This window comes from Corvus kubaryi, unplaced genomic scaffold (genome assembly GCF_017639235.1).
Source record: "Corvus kubaryi isolate FWS band 111438036 unplaced genomic scaffold, C.kubaryi_AGA036_p1.0 37262, whole genome shotgun sequence".
Taxonomy (NCBI): Eukaryota; Metazoa; Chordata; class Aves; order Passeriformes; family Corvidae; genus Corvus; species Corvus kubaryi.
The window spans coordinates 976,913-993,852 of record NW_024581078.1 but is presented as its reverse complement, the minus strand read 5'-3'; the positions used below and the strand labels follow the sequence as shown (position 1 = coordinate 993,852).

At 57.5% G+C, this 16,940-nt stretch overlaps 1 protein-coding gene across 1 annotated transcript; it reads right to left on the bottom strand.

The window, feature by feature from the left end:
• Positions 1-1,101: 1,101 nt before the first annotated feature.
• ZBTB7A (zinc finger and BTB domain containing 7A) lies at positions 1,102-11,188 on the bottom strand. Its single transcript, XM_042024414.1, has 3 exons — positions 10,325-11,188; positions 5,179-6,386; positions 1,102-2,265 (listed from the first exon to the last, which is right to left on the bottom strand). The coding sequence occupies exons 2-3, from the start codon at positions 6,369-6,371 to the stop codon at positions 1,812-1,814; spliced, it is 1,647 nt and encodes a 548-aa protein (XP_041880348.1). The 5' UTR covers positions 6,372-6,386; positions 10,325-11,188; the 3' UTR covers positions 1,102-1,811.
• Positions 11,189-16,940: the final 5,752 nt, after the last annotated feature.

The following is a 16,940-nucleotide window of genomic DNA, read 5'->3' as shown; positions in this document are numbered from 1 at the left end:
TTTAAATTAAGATAAAGTGAGCTCAAAGTACCCGTTCCATCGCAAAGTGCTAAGACTTCTTTGTTTTCTTTTTATTTTTTTAGCTTTTTTTTGGAATTTTTTATTGCTTTTTTTGTTTTTCTGCATTAAATAAACATCCATCTCTTCCCCCAGCCCCACCACTCACCCCACCCCCAGCACACACTCCCCCGCGCTCACGCCCGCCCCAAAATACATTCGGCCAAAACCTGCTTTTTTTTTTTTTTTTTTAAAAAAAAAAAACAAAAAAAAAAAAAAAAAGGAAAAACCAAAAGAAAAAAAAAAACCAACAACAAAAAAATTAAAATAAAAGGAAGAGAATCTAAAAAGTGCTTTGAAAATAAAAGGGCTTAAAATCTCTCTGGTTTTTTACTTTTTTTTTTTTTTTTTTTTTTTTTTAGCATTTAAAAATGTGCATTTAGAAAACAGGTGACCAACTCAAAGGTGCCTTTTTCCCCCGAGGGTCGGGACCCGCCTCTCCAGCCATAGAGCATCTCTAGATATATATATTTATACAATTCATTTTTGGGAAGGGGCTGGGGGGCCGGGCTGCTCCCCCCTTCCCAAAGGCCTCCTGCTCCTTTAGGGGAGACCCCAAAGAACCCTTTTTCCAAAGGAATCCGGAGGCGTTTTTGGGGCAGCGCTGGGCGGAGCTGGGGGGCGGGGGGGGGGGGAAATTGGGACCCCCCAGCCCCAAATTCTGCCGGCAGCGGGGGCTGGGCTGACTCAGGCACTTCCTGGGCACTGCGGGGTGGGGACGGATGGGGGGACACGGGGAGGGCCAGGGATGGCCGGGGATGGCCGGGGATGGCCAGGGATGGCCACGGGGATGGCCACGGGGATGGCCACGGGGATGGCCACGGGGATGGCCACGGGGATGGACACCCCAGCACTGGATCCACGGCACGGCGGAGCCACCCCCGCTGTCCCCACGCCGCTGTCCCTGCTCCAGGTGCTGCTCCCCGTGCCTGTCCCCATTCCTGGCTGTCCCCAGCCCTGGCTGTCCCCACTCCTGCCCTGTCCCCAGCCCTGCCCTGTCCCCATCATCTCCGCTGTCCCCAGCCCCGCGTGCCCGACACAAACCCTGCCGAACCTGCTGCCCTCTCTCTCTCACATGATTTTTTTTTTTTTTTTCAGGCAATTTCCAGACATTTCCAGCAATTTTCCGGCCGCTCCCCACCCGGAGCCCTCGCTGCCCGACTGAGCCTCGCACGGGGCTGGGGGGATGGACCCCAAATCCTGACCCCGATCTCCTGGGAAGGAGCCCCCGGCCCCCAAATCCCAAACCCCGCCCTGCCACAGCCCTTCCAACTCCTACCACTCCTTTTTTTTTTTTCTATTTTTTCCTTTTTTTTTCTTAAATAGATCTCTCTCTGAAATAAGTTTTTTTTCTTTTCTTTTTTTTAAACACGTGTTTGGACACAAAATAAAGCTTTGGATTTACATGGAAGCTCTTTTCCATGTGACAGAGCCACTTTCCATCCCCACCTCGTGCTTCCCTAGCGTCCTTGCCTTTCCAAGAAAAGGTCCTTGGCTATGAGGGATCCTCGGGGGAGCCCCGCTTACGATGGGAAGATTGGAAAACGTTAATATAATATCTCTCTTTTTTTTTTTTTTTTTGTTGTTTTTATCGCTTTTTTTTCTTAAAAAAAGGGAGAGAAACATCTTTTTAAAGAGAAAAATCGGAGGAAAAGTACTAACTAGATTTTGTGACTTTGTTTCTCAGGTGGTTGTTTCGTTGGTTGGGGTTGGTTTTTTGTTTTGTTGGGGTTTTTTTTTTTTTTTTTTTTGGTTTAGGAGAGTCCTTGCGTGTTACCCTCATCCGACCCTCCTGCTACATTCAATCCCGGCGCTTCGTTATTGGAATTCTCCTCAAAGTGCTGCTGCTCCTGCTCGGTGCCCTGCGCGGTGTCCTCGGATTCCTGGCTCTCGGCTCCGGCCGGGAAGCTCCCGTCCTCGGCGCTGCCCGTCGGGGTGGGGGGCATCGCCCCGGCCTCCCTCACCCGGGGCTTGCGGCCCCTCCGGGACGGGATCCCGTTGCATCCATCTTTTTTAAGGTGCCTGTGCAGGTGGTCGGAGCGGACGAAAGTCTTGCAGCAGCTGTCGCACTGGTACGGCCGCAGCCCCGTGTGCACCCGCATGTGGTTCTTCAAGTCGTAGTTGTGGGCGAAGGCGGCCCCGCACTGCTGGCACAGGTAGGGCTTCTCCCCCGTGTGCTTCCGCATGTGCACCTTCAGCTTGTCCTGCCTGCGGAGAGCACACACAGGGCACCGTCAGCCCCGGGCAGGGCGGGCAATGGGGCCGGGAGGGAGCTCTGGGGTGGTGGCGGAGCGGGGAGAAGGGATGGGGGGAATGGGGGAAAGCTGCGGATGGAAGAGGGTGGGGTGTCGGTGGAACAGGGTTGGGCAGCAGCGGGTGTGGGGCTGGACATTGGAACCACCTGGTGTAAGGTGGAGCATCCACCCGGTGTGGGGCTGAACATCACCTCATATGGGGCTAAGAGGTCACCTCATATAGGGCCAAGCATCACCTGGCACGAGGTCAAACATCACCCCGTACAGGGCTGAGCATCACTATGGGGTCACCGCTGTCCAGCACAGGGCTGAGCATCAGTAAAGGGCTGAACACCAGTATGGGGCTGAGCATCGCCCAGTACGGGGTCAAGCATCAATCCAGGGCTGAGCGGCAGCACAGGGTAAAGCATCGCCCCGTAAAGCAGGGTGTGAGTGTGGGGTCACACACGGTCACATATGGGGTCTGAGCAGGGTTATGGGGTCACACCTTGCCCCATATGGGGTCTGAGCAGGGTTATGGGGTCACACATTGCCCCATACGGGGTCTGAGCAGGGTTATGGGGTCACACCTTGCCCAGTACAGGGCTGATCACAGCTATGGGGTCACGCATGGCTCATTTGGGGCCGTGTGGCTCATTCGGGGCCGGCGCAGCCGCAGCTCCCCCAGCCGGGGCAGGGCCGGTGCACAGGCCGGGCCGGGGGCCAGCAGGGCCACGTGAGCCGCAGCCATCGCTGCTTCCTGCAGGAAAATCCCAGCCCAGAGCACGTGGCGAGGCCGTGGGAGCCCCTCCTGCCCTCCCAGCACCTGCTCGACCCTTCCCAAGCAGATCCACCCCGTCCCTCTCCGCTCTCCCGGATGGAACACTCGGATCCCCGCCCTGAACGTTCTCCCTTTGCCCACAGGATCCCAAAAATCCTAAAGCTCCAGGGAAGGATCAAAGCCCAAGATCACCTCCAGCTGTGAGGGACACAAAAACGGCCTTTTGAAATTAAAATTTATCATTTTATAACGCCCCACTCTCTCTTTTCTTATCAGAGCTGCCACTGCTCCTCCCCCCCGCGCCCGCAGAGGAACCAGGAAGCACCAGGGAGCAAAAATCCCTGAGAAGGGCCGGGCCTGTCCCCACCCGGCCGGGAACACCCGGCTGGAACAGCCCCGGCTCCTCCTGGCACACCCCAAACCCCCTCCCAGAGCCAGCTTCCCGTGTCCAGCCTTCCCAGAGCCCCGTGGAACGGGGAAGGGGTTTGTTTTCCAGCTGTGGGATGCGGAGGGGGAAAGAGAGCAAAGGAATAATAAAATCAGGGGGAATTCGAGCTCAGGGCACGACAGGGAACAGTGGTGCCAAGGACAGCTCCCTGTCCCTATCCAGGCTTCTCCAGGCCCAAACCCCGGCTGTGGGAAGCAGCAGCAGGATGTATTTTGGCTGGAATCTGGTGTTTTAGGAAAGCAGCTTTTTTACAGGTGCCAGGCCCTCCTGGGAGCCAATGGGGAGCAGGTCCTCATCCAAAACCCACGGAAGGGGAGCAGGATGGAAAAGGGCTGGGGTGGCATTGCCCCACCAACGCCCCCGCCCCAAAAATCCCTGGGCCTCCCCTCATCTTGCAGTGCCACCAGCTGCCAGGGACCCTGTGGCATTTCCACATCCTGCAGGCCCCTGGATCCTGCACAGGGGGGTGGGATCGCTGTGGGATCGCTGTGGGATCGCTGTGGGACCGGTTGGGATGGGCCCCCCGGGCCCCCGGAGCAGGGAGGTGCCGCGTGGCAGGGCCGGGGGAGCGGGGAGGGAGGGCTGGCACCCTGCCCCTGCCATTATCTGCATTCCTCAGCTCTCCAACGTGGGCTGGGTGCGGCCGGGACCAGGGGAAGGGGCAGGACGCGGCCTCTGCCCACGGCTCGGCCCCTCCGGCTGCACCGCAGCTGCCCCAGGGATCCCTCATGGGTCCCACACGGAGCAGCCCTATGGGATGGAGCAGCCCCATGGGATGGAGCCCCCAAAGCACGAGCGGCCTGGAAGGGCCGGCCTTGGCAGTGGGAACTGGCACAGTGGGAATATCAGGGCAGGAAGGGAGCAGGCAGGGAAAGGGAAAGGAGCAGGGAAAGGGAAAGGGAAGGGAGCAGGGAAAGGGAAAGGGAAGGGAGCAGGGAAAGGGAAAGGGAAAGGGAAAGGGAAAGGGAAGGGAGCAGGCCCCAGGCCCAGGCAGCCCATGCTGCCCCTCAGCAGGGCCAGGGCCGCTCCAGGGTGGGACCCCCACCCCAGCGCAGCCCCGGCGGCCACAGAGCCCGGGGAGAGGAGGCGGCGCCCGACTGCGGACTGGAGTGAACCGGGAGGGATCCAAACAATGTCCCCTTTCTTTGGTGCTCCCTGGCCCAGGCAAGGAGCAGAGGAGCCCTGATTAGGGACGGGGCCGTGGCGAACGCCCGCGGGAGCTGCACCGGGGCCGCAGCGCTCGGTTTGCCAGGACACGAGCGGGGTCCAACCTCCTTCCAACCCAACCACCGCCACCTCAGCCACCCCATGGAGCCATTCCCGAACGATTCCCCCGCTCCTGCCTCGGCCGCGACGGACGGGCCAAGAGCTGCAGCTCTGTTTCCCCAGCACGTCACTCCAGCTCTGGCCGGGTTTCCAGCAGAGCTCAGCAGCTCAGGACAGCGGGATGGTGGCACTGGCCAGCGAGCCAGGCCCCTTGAGACAGCTCAAGTGTCACACCCCCAAATCGCTCGTCTCCCTGGAAAACTTTGGCCTCCAGACCCAACTCTGTTAGGATGGAAATGAGCAGAGCAGGGGAGATAAAATCACCCAGGCCCAGCCCTGCGCCGGCTCCCGGGGAGAGCCGGCTTTGTGCAGCCCCCGCGCCCGGCCCGTACCTGGTGAATCGGACGTTGCAGATGTTGCACTCGTAGGGCTTCTCCCCAGTGTGGGTGCGGATGTGGCGCGGCAGCTTCCCGGCGCCCTGGATCACCTTCTCGCAGATGGGGCACTTCTGGAATGCTTTCGCCCTGATCTTCTTCTCCACCTTCTGGGACCAGGACGGGTACACGTCGCCCTCGCTGGAACTGCCGAAATATTTCAAGTAATAATCCATGACCCCGTCCTCGTCCTTGCGGTCGTCGTCGCCGAGCTGCTGACGCCCCACGGAGTTGATCATCTGCTGGAGCAGGGCGCTGGCGGCCAGGTCATCCACCTCCCTGGCATCGTCCTCCGTCTCCGTGCCAGTGGGGATGAAGCTGGGCGAGTCCCCAGCTTCCTGCGGGTCCAGAGGGCCCCTGGGGGTGCCCCCCTCCTCTTCTCCTGGGGTGGCCAAGCCACGGCTGCTGTAATGTCCGTTCTGGGAAGGGGAGAACATCCCGCCGCTGACCGGCTCCTCGTCCTCGCGGTCCAGCCACATGGCCGGGTTGCTGTCAGGGTCACAGTCACTTGCCTTTGGTCTTTCGGTTGGGGTGGCTTGCGAGTAGAAGTCCAGGCCATTGCAGTTCGACTCCTCCTCCTCCTCTTGGCCTCGGAAGTTCAGTCTCTGAAGGTCTCTCAACTCTGGGTTGGTCCACGGAAAGCTGCCTTGGTGGCCGTTCACGGGGTTGCTCTGGAAGAACTCCAGGTACTCTTTTGCTCTGAGATGGTTCCTCTGATCAATTTGATCTACTGTATCCATCTGGTCATTTTTGGCCAGAATCTTCCTCTCCAGGAGATCCGTGCAGACATCCCTGACGGCCGGGATCTCCAGCAGCGTGGCGGCGTTGAGGATGTCGTTGACGTTGGAAGTGCTGACAGTGAGGGTCGCGGTGTAGGCGAACTCCAGCAGCGCCGACAGGGCGTCCGCACTCACAAAGTCTATCTCATACACGTTCTGCTGGTCCACCACTAACCCTGAGGTGAAGAGCTTCTTGAAGTACTGGCTGCACGCTGCCAGGACGGAGCGGTGGGTGGGGAACTCCTGGCCTTCCACCAGGATGACCACGTCGCACAGCAGCCCGTTGTTCCTCTGCTCATTCAGGCTGCTGAGGATGTCGCTGCTGTGATCTGGGAACGGGATCCCTATGGGGCCGTCCACGCCACCCGCCATCTTCCACGCTAAAGGCTGCGGGAAAGGAGGGAACGGCTGTGAGTCACAGCTTGGGGACATGGGGAGAATTCCCAAATTCCTGAGGGACGCACCCGGCAGCACCACGCGTGTCCCCCGCGCCTCTCCCTGTCCCCTGGACCTCTCCCATCGTCCTGCCCGGCATCCTGCCTGTCCTGTACTTACCTGGGAAGGAGGAGGAGGAGGAGGAGCAGAGCCCAGGTGCTCTCAAGTGAGAACAGCTGAATTAGCACGGATCTGGGCCAGAGCAGCACGCCTTGGCAGGGAGCTGGGATCGCCAGCCAGGCAGCACCCAGAGCGAGCACAGCCGTGCCCAGCGTGGGCCTGAGCCTCCCCAGTGCATCCCAGTCCACCTCTGGGAGCCCTTCCCATTCCCAGTCCTACTGGGAAGGTCCCCTGCTCACTGAGAGCAGCCAGCACAATGATGTCATCACCGGGAACACCATTCCCATCACTCATCCCAGGGTGCCAGAACACCTGGAGAGATGCAGGCAGGGAATACCCTTTGGGAAGGGCAGGGAGAGGGGAGCTCCAGCCACCCCAACGTGCTGCTGCAGGTGTCTGACAGACAAGAGCTGATCCCTTGAACCCGAGGCAGCTCCTGCTCTTTCCCAGGAGCAGGAGAGAGGAAAGGACATCGGGGTCAGCAAGTGCCAGCACCAGAGCCGGATCTTGGACAGGTTCCAGCACAAGCAGCGGCTCTTCCCAACGCCAAGGGTTTGTTTGGGACAAGATAAATAAATAAAGTCACTCCTGACAGATCCACTTGACTCCAAAGGCTGGAAAAACCCAGAAGGAACCAAGCAGCCCTGGTGGGAAGGGATCCCCTTTGCTGGGAAAGGGACACTGGAGCCAAACTGCCAGCCCTCAATTATCCCACAATCCCAGTCCTCTGATCCCAAAAATTAGGAATAATGTTTCCCTCCTCTCCATCTCAAGCAACAAATCCACGTGCTCCTTGAAGCAGTGATGCCTTTGCTGGAAAATCAGTGTAGTTCCCCCATCGCAAACACTGGGATCAGCGGGAGCCAAGAAATACACGCACAGATCGGTTCCCAAACCACCCTGGCACAAGGCTGGAGTATCCGAGTTCCTGATCTCCAGGTGGGGAAACTGAGGCACGGTGGGACGTGGCCTGTCCCACTCCATGGGGGGATGGATGAGTCAGGATGCATCCAGAATAGGAGCAATTACCCAGGAAGCAACTGCCAGCCCCGGGTCCCAGCACGGAGCAGGAGCCCAGGTTGCACAACTCCAGCTTCCCCCACCCAGCCCAGCCTCCTCAGTAGTTTTCCATATTTACTCATTTTTGAAAAGTTTGGTCAATCCCAGAAAACGAGTTTAATTTTGGCACCTTCCTGTTTTACACAGAGAAAAGGCAGGAGAAGGCAGGTCTGAGGCTGTGGAACACCGATCTGGAACAAATCCCTGGCTATGCAACAGCAGGAGGACACCAGTGTTCAGCTCCCAAGAGGAATGGGATGGGGCTGAGGAGGAGGGAGGATGCAGGGGAGCTGCATGTGCAGGGCAGGCCCCAGTCCTGCCACCAAGAGCAAACACCAAAGCCAGGCAGCTTCCTGAGACAGCTGGGACTGACTCCAGAGCCACCTCCTGCGCTCCAGGATTTGCCCTTTCAGCCCTAATTTCAGAGATTTTCACATCAGGGTCCTGGCAGGGAGGAAAGGGCAAAGGGCCGTTTGGTGGCACCGCTCCGGACGCGGCCCCGGCTCTGGGTGTGACCTTGGGCAAGGTCAGCCCATCCCAGCATCCCCAGGGGATCCCAGGGACCCTCCTGCCTCCCGAGCTGGGATTCCAGGGAGGCTCCTGCTGCCTCAGCACCGCTGGTCCCATCCCCACCAGGGCAGCAACAGAGCTCCCCAAATGCCCCTGATCAGAGCCACCACACACAGGAAAGTGGATCCCATATCCCTGCCCACCCCAAAAAGGGCCTTGGAGCTTCCCCCTCCCCTTCCCCTCTACAAGAGATGCTTTACAAAGCTTTTTTTCCCCGAAAACCCGGGGATTTGAGCTGCGTGCAGCGTTTGGAAGCTTTGGCCTGCGATCCTGAGGGAGCCGTGTCTGTCCCCCACACACCCCGGCTCTGGGGGCCTGGGGGAGCAGCCAGACCATCCAGGCAAGGTCACCCCCCCATCCTGGGGGCTGGGATAATCATCCCGACAGTGTGGGAATGGCTGCAGGGTCATGAGACTGCCGAGGGCCGGCCTGGAGCCTTGTCCAACTCGGCCACCCTGCACACAACACGGCCTTTGTGTCCTGCGGCCGCGGTGGCCGAGGACAGTGGGGGGCAAAGGGGCCACCCCGAGCCCCCCAGGAATCGAGTCAGGGCCTGGATGCTCCAGCCACATCCAGAGATTGAGTCCTTAAAAAATCACCCCCCATTCCCTTCCCAAGGGGCTGAACAGCCTCGGAATTACCAACGGGAAACGGAGCGTTCCACCTCATGGATTTGGGGCTTTGGGAACTTCCTGAGTGGGAGACTCAAAAGAAGTTCCAAACACCCCAAACCCACTGCATGCTCAAGACAACAAGGCTCAACGCCATGATGGAATGGGCAAGATCCACTTGGGAATGCCCTGCAGCCAGGCGACAAGTGGCAAAACCTCAATTCTTCACCTCTCTCCTCCCAGACCCCCCAGCTCGAGAGCAGCACCCAAAGCTCCCCGAAACCCCTGAGCTTGTGCTTCCCTCAGCAGGATGTCACCCAATCCCTCTCCTCTAGGAGCTCTGGAATTTGACATTTACATTCAAATGAGACGACCACATCAAGATGGGATCACAACCAAAAGTGCTGACAAAACACCTCTTTAATTACCAGTTTTCCACGGAACCTCAGTGCGGTTTTTATTTTTTTCTTTTCCCTTTGCTTCTTTACCTTAAAATTTAGAGGAAGCTGAGCAGTTTGGGAGGGCTCAGGAATGCACAGGTGGAAGAGCTCGGCCACACCTGGGCAACCAGGAACAGCCAATGTTTTCTATGTGCTCTAATCCAGAAAAGATCCCAAAACGCTTTCCAAAGGCAGAGGCGCCGCCCACTCCAGGTACAGGTGAGAACTTGAGCAGCACCTGGCACCTGCTCGGGGCAGGGAGGGAGAATGGGCATCGCCCTCGCCATGGAGCACCAGGCAAAAGGGCTTTAGGGAATTCTGCCATCCACAAAGCCACATTTCCTGGGAACAGCCGAGCCCTGGGAGACAACCCGTGGATATTGAGTCTGGAGTGACAGGGTAAGAGGGAACGGATTCAAACTGACGGGGCAGGGATAGATGGGATATTGGGAAGGAATCCTTCCCTGTAAGGGCGGGGAGGCCCTGGAATGGAATTCCCAGGGCAGCTGTGGCTGTCCCTGGATCCCTGGAAGTGTCCGAGGCCAGGTTGGAGCAGCCTGGGACAGTGGAAGGTGCCCCTGTCCATGGTTAAGGTCCCTCCAACATAAACCATTCCAGGATTCTGGGATACTCAGCTTCTTGCTCAAGATGCCCAAGGATCCCAAGTTGCTCTGGGATTTCTTGGATGTGACCAAGGCAGGGCAGCCTCAGCAGCAGCACCAGGGAAGAATTATTAAAGTAATGGTGCTTTAAACAAAAACACACCCGAAGTGGTTGCTGCCCAAGGCCCAAACACTACCCCAGCATTCCCTCACCACCAACCGTAGGAACGGGAATTTTTTCCCTATGAACAGCTCACACCCCACAAGTCCTCATCTCTTTATAGTTAGGGAGAGACCACCCCAGTGCCCCCGTCCTTCTCCCTGGACACATCTGCCAGGCTGGATGCCCTGGGACGAGGCAGCTCTGCGGCCACGGGGAGCAGGAGGCAGCGCCTGTGCCGACACCGAGCCCAGGACAAGCCCCAGCAGGTCTCCCTCCCTCTGCCCAGGATCCACCCGAAACCCTGCCGAGGCCTCGGGACACGCACCTCGCACGGAGCGCCGGGGAGGGGGGAACACGGAGGCTGCAGGAAGTGAAGGAGGTGTTTTGCCTGCTTGGGAGAAGTCACAATTCCAACCACTCCACAGAGCCATGGAAATTCAACTGCTCCCGACAAGGAACGTGCTGTCAGTGCTGTAGGGCCAAACTATCCCAGTTATTTGGGCCTGGAGAACAGCTGGATGTTCCTGAGAGGAAGACCCTGCACATCAACAGAAGGAACTGCACTGTGGGAAAAATCAAGATAAGAAAACCCCTCAGCATGCTTTTTATTTCAAATAAAACTACATTTTCAATGGTGCAGTGGGAAGAAATCCTTGGTCTTGAGAAGGCAACGGAGCCATCAATGGCAAAGAGTGAATTCCAGCTTTCTTCTGTCCTGACTGGACACCCCATCTGGGGTAACATGACCAAGATCATGCAGCTCTTGAAGTGAAGAGATCAGAGCAGAACCAGCACCCTGCAAATATCTGTGGGCTGCTTTGGACAATCTGGCTCTGTTTTCCAAGCATGGGCATCCATCCCCTCCAGCCCCTGCACATCCCTGCCCAGCTCCCAACAGGGAAAAGCGACCGCAGCTCTGGATTTGGGACATGAGGGCTCAGCTAAGGAATGAGACTGAGCCACGTGAGGAGGGTTCAGTTGGTTCCCAAAGAGGCTCCAGATCACACCCCTGAGCAAACCCTGCTCCAGTGGTTCCTCTGAGTGGTTGGTTTGTTCTGGTCCTTCCAAAGATCAGAGCATCCTGTTTCTTGTAGGTCCTTTGGATGCTGGAATGCTGCTGCAAGGGCTCTGGAGAGACCTTCCAGTGCCTGAAGGGGCTCCAGGAGAGATGGAGAGAGACTTTGGAAAAGGTCATGGAATGACAAGGGGGAATGGATTCAAACTGAGTGGGTTTAGATGGGATATGGGGAAGGAATTCTTCCCTGTGAGGGTGGGGATGGACTGGAATGGAACGGCAGAGGTGGGACAGGATGAGCTTTAAGGTCCCTTCCACCCAAACCATTCTGTGATGAGTCAAAGTCTCAAATTCAAGGTGAAGTGGAAGAACATCCAAGATGTTCCGACAGCTCCTGGGCTCTGGCAGCCTCCCCCCGTTTCAGCCCAACCCGACGGACTCACGGCGCGACCACGTAACCAAAACAGCCGGGCTGTCCTGGCCAGGCCGGACCTGCCGGGGAGGTTTGCCTCTCCCTGCTCTAGAAGGATGTGCCTGGGCAGCACAGGAAGCTCCAGCATGGCCAATTCCCCTCCTACGGCCCCTTCACACCAAGCAGCTGCTCCAAGGGAAGGGAAATCTGCCCCAAACCCCACAGAGGCTGCAGTACAGATCAACACATCCCTGAAAACCCAGAATGGAGTGGGCTGGGAGGGACCTTAAAGCCCATCCCATTCCATCCCATGGGCAGGGACACCTTCCCTGATCCCAGGCTGCTCCAACCTGGCCTTGGACACTTCCAGGGATCCAGGGGCAGCCACAGCTGCTCTGGGAAATCCATTCCAGGGCCTCCCCACCCTTACAGGGAGGAATTCCTTCCCTATATCCCACCTATCCCTGCTGACATTTTGAAGCCATTCCCCCTTCCCCTGGCACTCCAGGCCCTTGTGAAAAGAAGGGCTAAAGCTCTCCAAGAGCCATTTACACAAAGGAAGAAGCACCTAAAGCACTGCAGGAACAACCAGGACACATCAGGATTTGACAGCACGGAGGCTCAGACAGGGAAGGAGAATCCCACATCCTGCAGCTGCTGCCAAGGGAACTGTGGCAGGAGGAGCAATTGCTCCCGTGGAAGTCTGGATGGAGCACTGGATCTGAACATCCCCTCGATGAGCATCCCGGAGCTTTAATGCAATAAAGACCCTTGATTTTCCTTCGTGTGGAAAGGAGTAACAGCCCGGAGGGAGGAGCAGTGCCAGGAGCTGGCTGTGCCCTGGTGCTCTGCTCTCCTGTCCCTGGCCAAAGGGGTCGATCCCAGTGCCAGCGGAGCCAGGACAGCCCTTCCCAGCTGCCAGGGAGCCATTTCCTCACCAGGAACGGCCGCATCCCGGGCTCATCCGTGGGAGCCTGCACAGGGCCCAGGGATTTGGCAAGGAATCTCTGAGGTCTGGGAGAGCTGCAGGGAAAAACTGGGGTGAAGAAGCCCCAAGCCCAGGTTACAGCAGCTGATCCATGGAAATGGGCTGTGAGGGAATCGGGAGCCTCCCCTCCCCAGCAGCTCCTGGATGGACAGGTTTTGGGGGAATTCAATCTCCCCGAGGCCGAGAGACCCAGTGAAATGTTCCACCTCACCCCACTTATGATCTTCCCAGGATTCTAAACTGCCCCCTTTCCAGCCCTTCACCAAGACACCTCAGTGGTGACAGTGACAACCTGTGCCAAACAGAACCAGAGCAACTGGAACGGGGCTCCCGAATCCTGCTGGGAGCAGAGGAACCATGGAGTGACCACAGTGGAGCAGGGACCACCCAGGCCGGGAATTGTCGGGAATGCTGCTATGGAGCACCAGGAAGAAAGGGGCTTGCTCCTCTTGGTTTTCCAAAACTGCCTGAATTCCAGCGGTTTTCACTGGCCCAGACAAGGCTGGACAAGCCAGCTGTGGAATTCTTCCAGTGGAAGGACAAGTGTCACCAAGGAACAGCCTCACTCCAACTCATCCCAAAGGCCTGGGAAAGACTCTGCATCTCCCAGGAAACCTGGTGGTGTTCCCAGAGACACAGCTCCCTCTGCAAGGGCTCACTTCCACAATCCAGGTAGAGGAGGGATGACCCAAAGTCACATTCCACAGCTCCCTGGGATGTAACTGGGATGGGATTTCCTTCCAGGGCATGGCACAGCTCCTGGGAAACTCCAGTTTCCAGCTGCTGGCAAAGGCAGGATGTGGACCCCGATGGACCAAGCACCAGCGCTGTTCCGGAGGATCCCAAATCCAGGCACGGAGCCTCCCTGAGCTGCCACCCTCAGCCCCGTCCCATGACAGCACCAAACTCCTCTCATGTTGCAAGGTGAGCCTGAACTGGTTCCTCCACCCAGCCCTCCTTGCCAATTTTCTCCTTTGTCATCAGAGGCCGGGTTTAATCCGGCAGGAATGTGCCTTGCTCTGAGCCTGGGGAGTCTCCCACCCCAGCTCTGTGTGTGAGGGGTTATTTGGGGTGAGAAGCCCCTCCATCCCCGGCACTGTCGCTCTGCCTCGACACAAAGGCCCATGGCACAAACTCCGTGTGCTGGATTCCCAACAGGTCACAGGAACTTCCCTGCACCGAGACAAAACAAACCTCAACCTGCCCAAGAGGCTGAGAGCTGCTCAGAGATCCTCAGGGATCCTCAACCCTGCTCCAAACCCACCTCTGCTCCAGCAACTCCCAGCCTTCCCTCAATCCTCAGCCTAAGCTGAGCCCATCTGAGCTCAGCCCAGGGCCCGGGAAGGCTGAACACCCCAGCACTCATGGAAACTCCTTGTTTTGCTGCTCAAACAAACTCTTTTCACCAAGTCCAAGTGTGCCCACACTGCTGTAAGTCCTGGCCCTCCAACAGGTTCTCTCCCACGTGGCTCCTGTGGGAAAGCTCCCTGGTTTTGGGAGATTCTGGACACCACCAGGCCATGGCTGAGCCAGCCCCAGTTCTTAAAGAAGTCTCAGGAGTTACACAGAAAAAGGGGAAAAACTGCACAAACCACGAGGCCATGTGTGCTCCAGTCCTGGCTGCAGGAAAAGCTCTCTCCCAGGAGGGTTCTTTCCCAACCTGAGAGCCCTGGAGCCTGCAGGCACCAGGATCCAGGCAGGAATAAGCTGCTGCTATTCCAAAAAGGCAACGTGGGGCCCCTTTGCCAAGGGAGCAATTGAGGACTCGTCACGAAGCGTTAACCCCCAGCACAGCCCAGCTGCTCCAGGCTAGAGGAAAATCAGAGCAGGTCATGTTTGGACACCCTGTCCCCTTCAGAGGCCAAAGCCTGTCCCCAGTCCAGCCAAAATCACTCCAAAGTCACTCCAGTGTTTCCTTGAGAAAAACCAAACCTATCTGCCCCTTCACTCCATATTCCCCCTCTCCTGTCACAGCCCTCATCATCTGCTAAGCTGAGAGAACCACAAAAACTGCTCAAATCCCAAATTCCCCCATTCTCACAGGTCCCCGATAGCATTCACCCCTTCACCCCATGCTCCCCTCCCTGTCACATCTCTCCTGACTCCTGAACAGAGAACCTGAAGAACTGCTCAAACCCCAAATCCCCCCATTCCCACCCTGCTCCCTGCAGGAGCCCCCAAACCGCCTGTCCCCCTCCCCATCACAGGATTCCCTCTGCAGCCCCCGTGTCCCCCCCGCCACCCCTGACATTCCCTGCCCGAGGCTCTGGCATTAATCTAATTGCCTCAAATGACACCTCACAGACCGGTTGTTCTTTTCCACACCGGGAAAGAGGGGGGAAAAAAAGGAAAATAAGTAAAAGAATAAGACTGGAGTTTGGCGAGAGAGCAGGGCAGGGCAGTCCCTTATGTAATTCCCAGTTTGTGGATTAACAGACAGCTCGTCCCGCCATTCCCGACTCCGGCTGATGACGAGCAGAAGCGAATCCCCGGAGCAAGCGGGGCTTCATCCCTGGCAACGCTCTCCTGCCACGGAGCTCCTTCCTTCCTGCCCTGCTGGGAGCACAGGGATGCAGGGAGGGAACGCTGATCCGTGTGCTCTGCCTGTCGGGGCAGGAGGCTCCGAGGAACTGCACAGCAGCAACCTGTAGCTACAAGCCCACCTCCGGCGCCTTCCCAGCTCCAACAAACAACAGGGAAAAAAGCCAATTACTCACTGGTTCCCAGTGCGCTGGTGGGAAATCAGGAGGTGCACGAACCAGGAAGGAAATGGGCGCAGGAGTGGAGTGAAGGGTGGGGAGGAGGGAGTTAAAACCCAGCGCTGGGACACCTGGGAGCATCCTCTGCTGTGGAGAAACACCAGGCAGCAGGGAGAGGGTCGGGAGAGGGTCCCCGGCTTCAGGCGGGCACAGGGGTGGGAAACATGAGGAGCAGGATCCCAAGGGCGCCCCAGGAGGACAGGGATCCGCGGGGATCGGGGAGCAGCGTTCCAGCCAGGCAGGCCGGCGCTGGCAGGTCACGCTCCTGACGCTGCGGCCGCGCATTTTCCCAGGGATGGGCAAAGCCAGGGTGTTGGGAAGCCGCTGATTGCCAGGGGATCTGCGGCTCATCCCACCGACGTGCCCTTGGCTCCCACCTACAGCCCCGGGGCAGCTCGCGCCAGTTTCCAGTTTCTCGCACCTTGTCGCATTAAGCTGAGCCCTATAGTTCCCTTCCACCTGCAGCCCGGGGCTGCTGCGGGACATTCCCCAGTCCCTCAGCCGGCCGGGGCTCCGGGGGAAGGAGCCCCACCGCGATTCAAGGCGCTTTGGCCCCGGGAAGTCGCGCCCCGGCTCTGCCACCGGAGCCGGCGCTGCCACCGGGCGGGTGGGAAACTGAAACTGCGCGGAGGGAAGGCGATACGGGCAGGGGGCTGGGCGAGGAACAATCGTCCCTGGATACTCGCAGAGGATCCCAGCGCTTGCCTGACCTCGTTTACTCCCGCTGACGTCCTCCCAGAGCTCCTCTGGGACGCTCCAGGCACAGGTATCGGGATGGACACAGCTTGGATCAAAGGGCCATGGGATTGGGGATAAACGCTTCCCTTATCCCAGACACTGCCTGTCTTTCTCCCCTTCCCTGAGTTCTGCTCGTCAAAAGGCTTTTAATTACAGACTGGGACCGGTCTGCTCGAATTTGAGGTTAAGGCTGGTTGAGAGCGTAGTTCAAGCAACTGTTTATTGCCTGGACTAGGAGAGATAACGAGTCGGCTTCTAATTGTTCACCACACAAGCTCATCTTCCAAAAAGCTCAGCATCCCGAGACAGGGGGAAAACCCTCAAGTGTCAGTTTTAATCACGATTAAACCACACTTCTCAAGCATTTATACTGTCTCAAACACAGACCTGGAATTTCACAGGCCACCCCCCAGGTTTTAGGTGGGACTCGATCCTGCGGTGAAACCCCGGCACCTGATCCGAAAATAAGGTCTTGAAGGAGACAGGAGCACCCAAACCACCACAGAGCCTCGATGGCAGCATAAATTTCACCCCTCATTTGCGTCCCGTGCCCACATCCAAATTCCCACGCTGGGAGAACAACTGGAATTTTTAATTCTGCTTCCAAAAGTCACCAAACATGAAGGGAACCCAGCGCCCTCACCGTGCCAAATTAATTCCAGCCAGCTCCTCCACGGAGCAGAGCTCCTCATGAAGCCACAGCTAAAGATCATCACCAGACCCACGGCCACGAGATGAAATACGAGTGAAAAACAATTAATAATTTAAAAAAAAAGGCAGAGGAAGAGTTGCAGAGCAGCAGAGTGAAGAACTACTTTCATTCACCACCACATTTATTAAGAGCTCCTGCCTTGCAAAACCCTCCCTGGAGTTACTGAAGCAATTAAGGCTTGGTGGAAAAATCCCACCATCTCACCCGTGTTTGGGTTGCGCCTCTTCACTCCCTCTTTCACCAGAACAAGCCTAAACAGGGGCCAGAATGAATATTAAACAAGAAAGGCTCCTCTCTAATAAAGTCCTCAGTTTCTC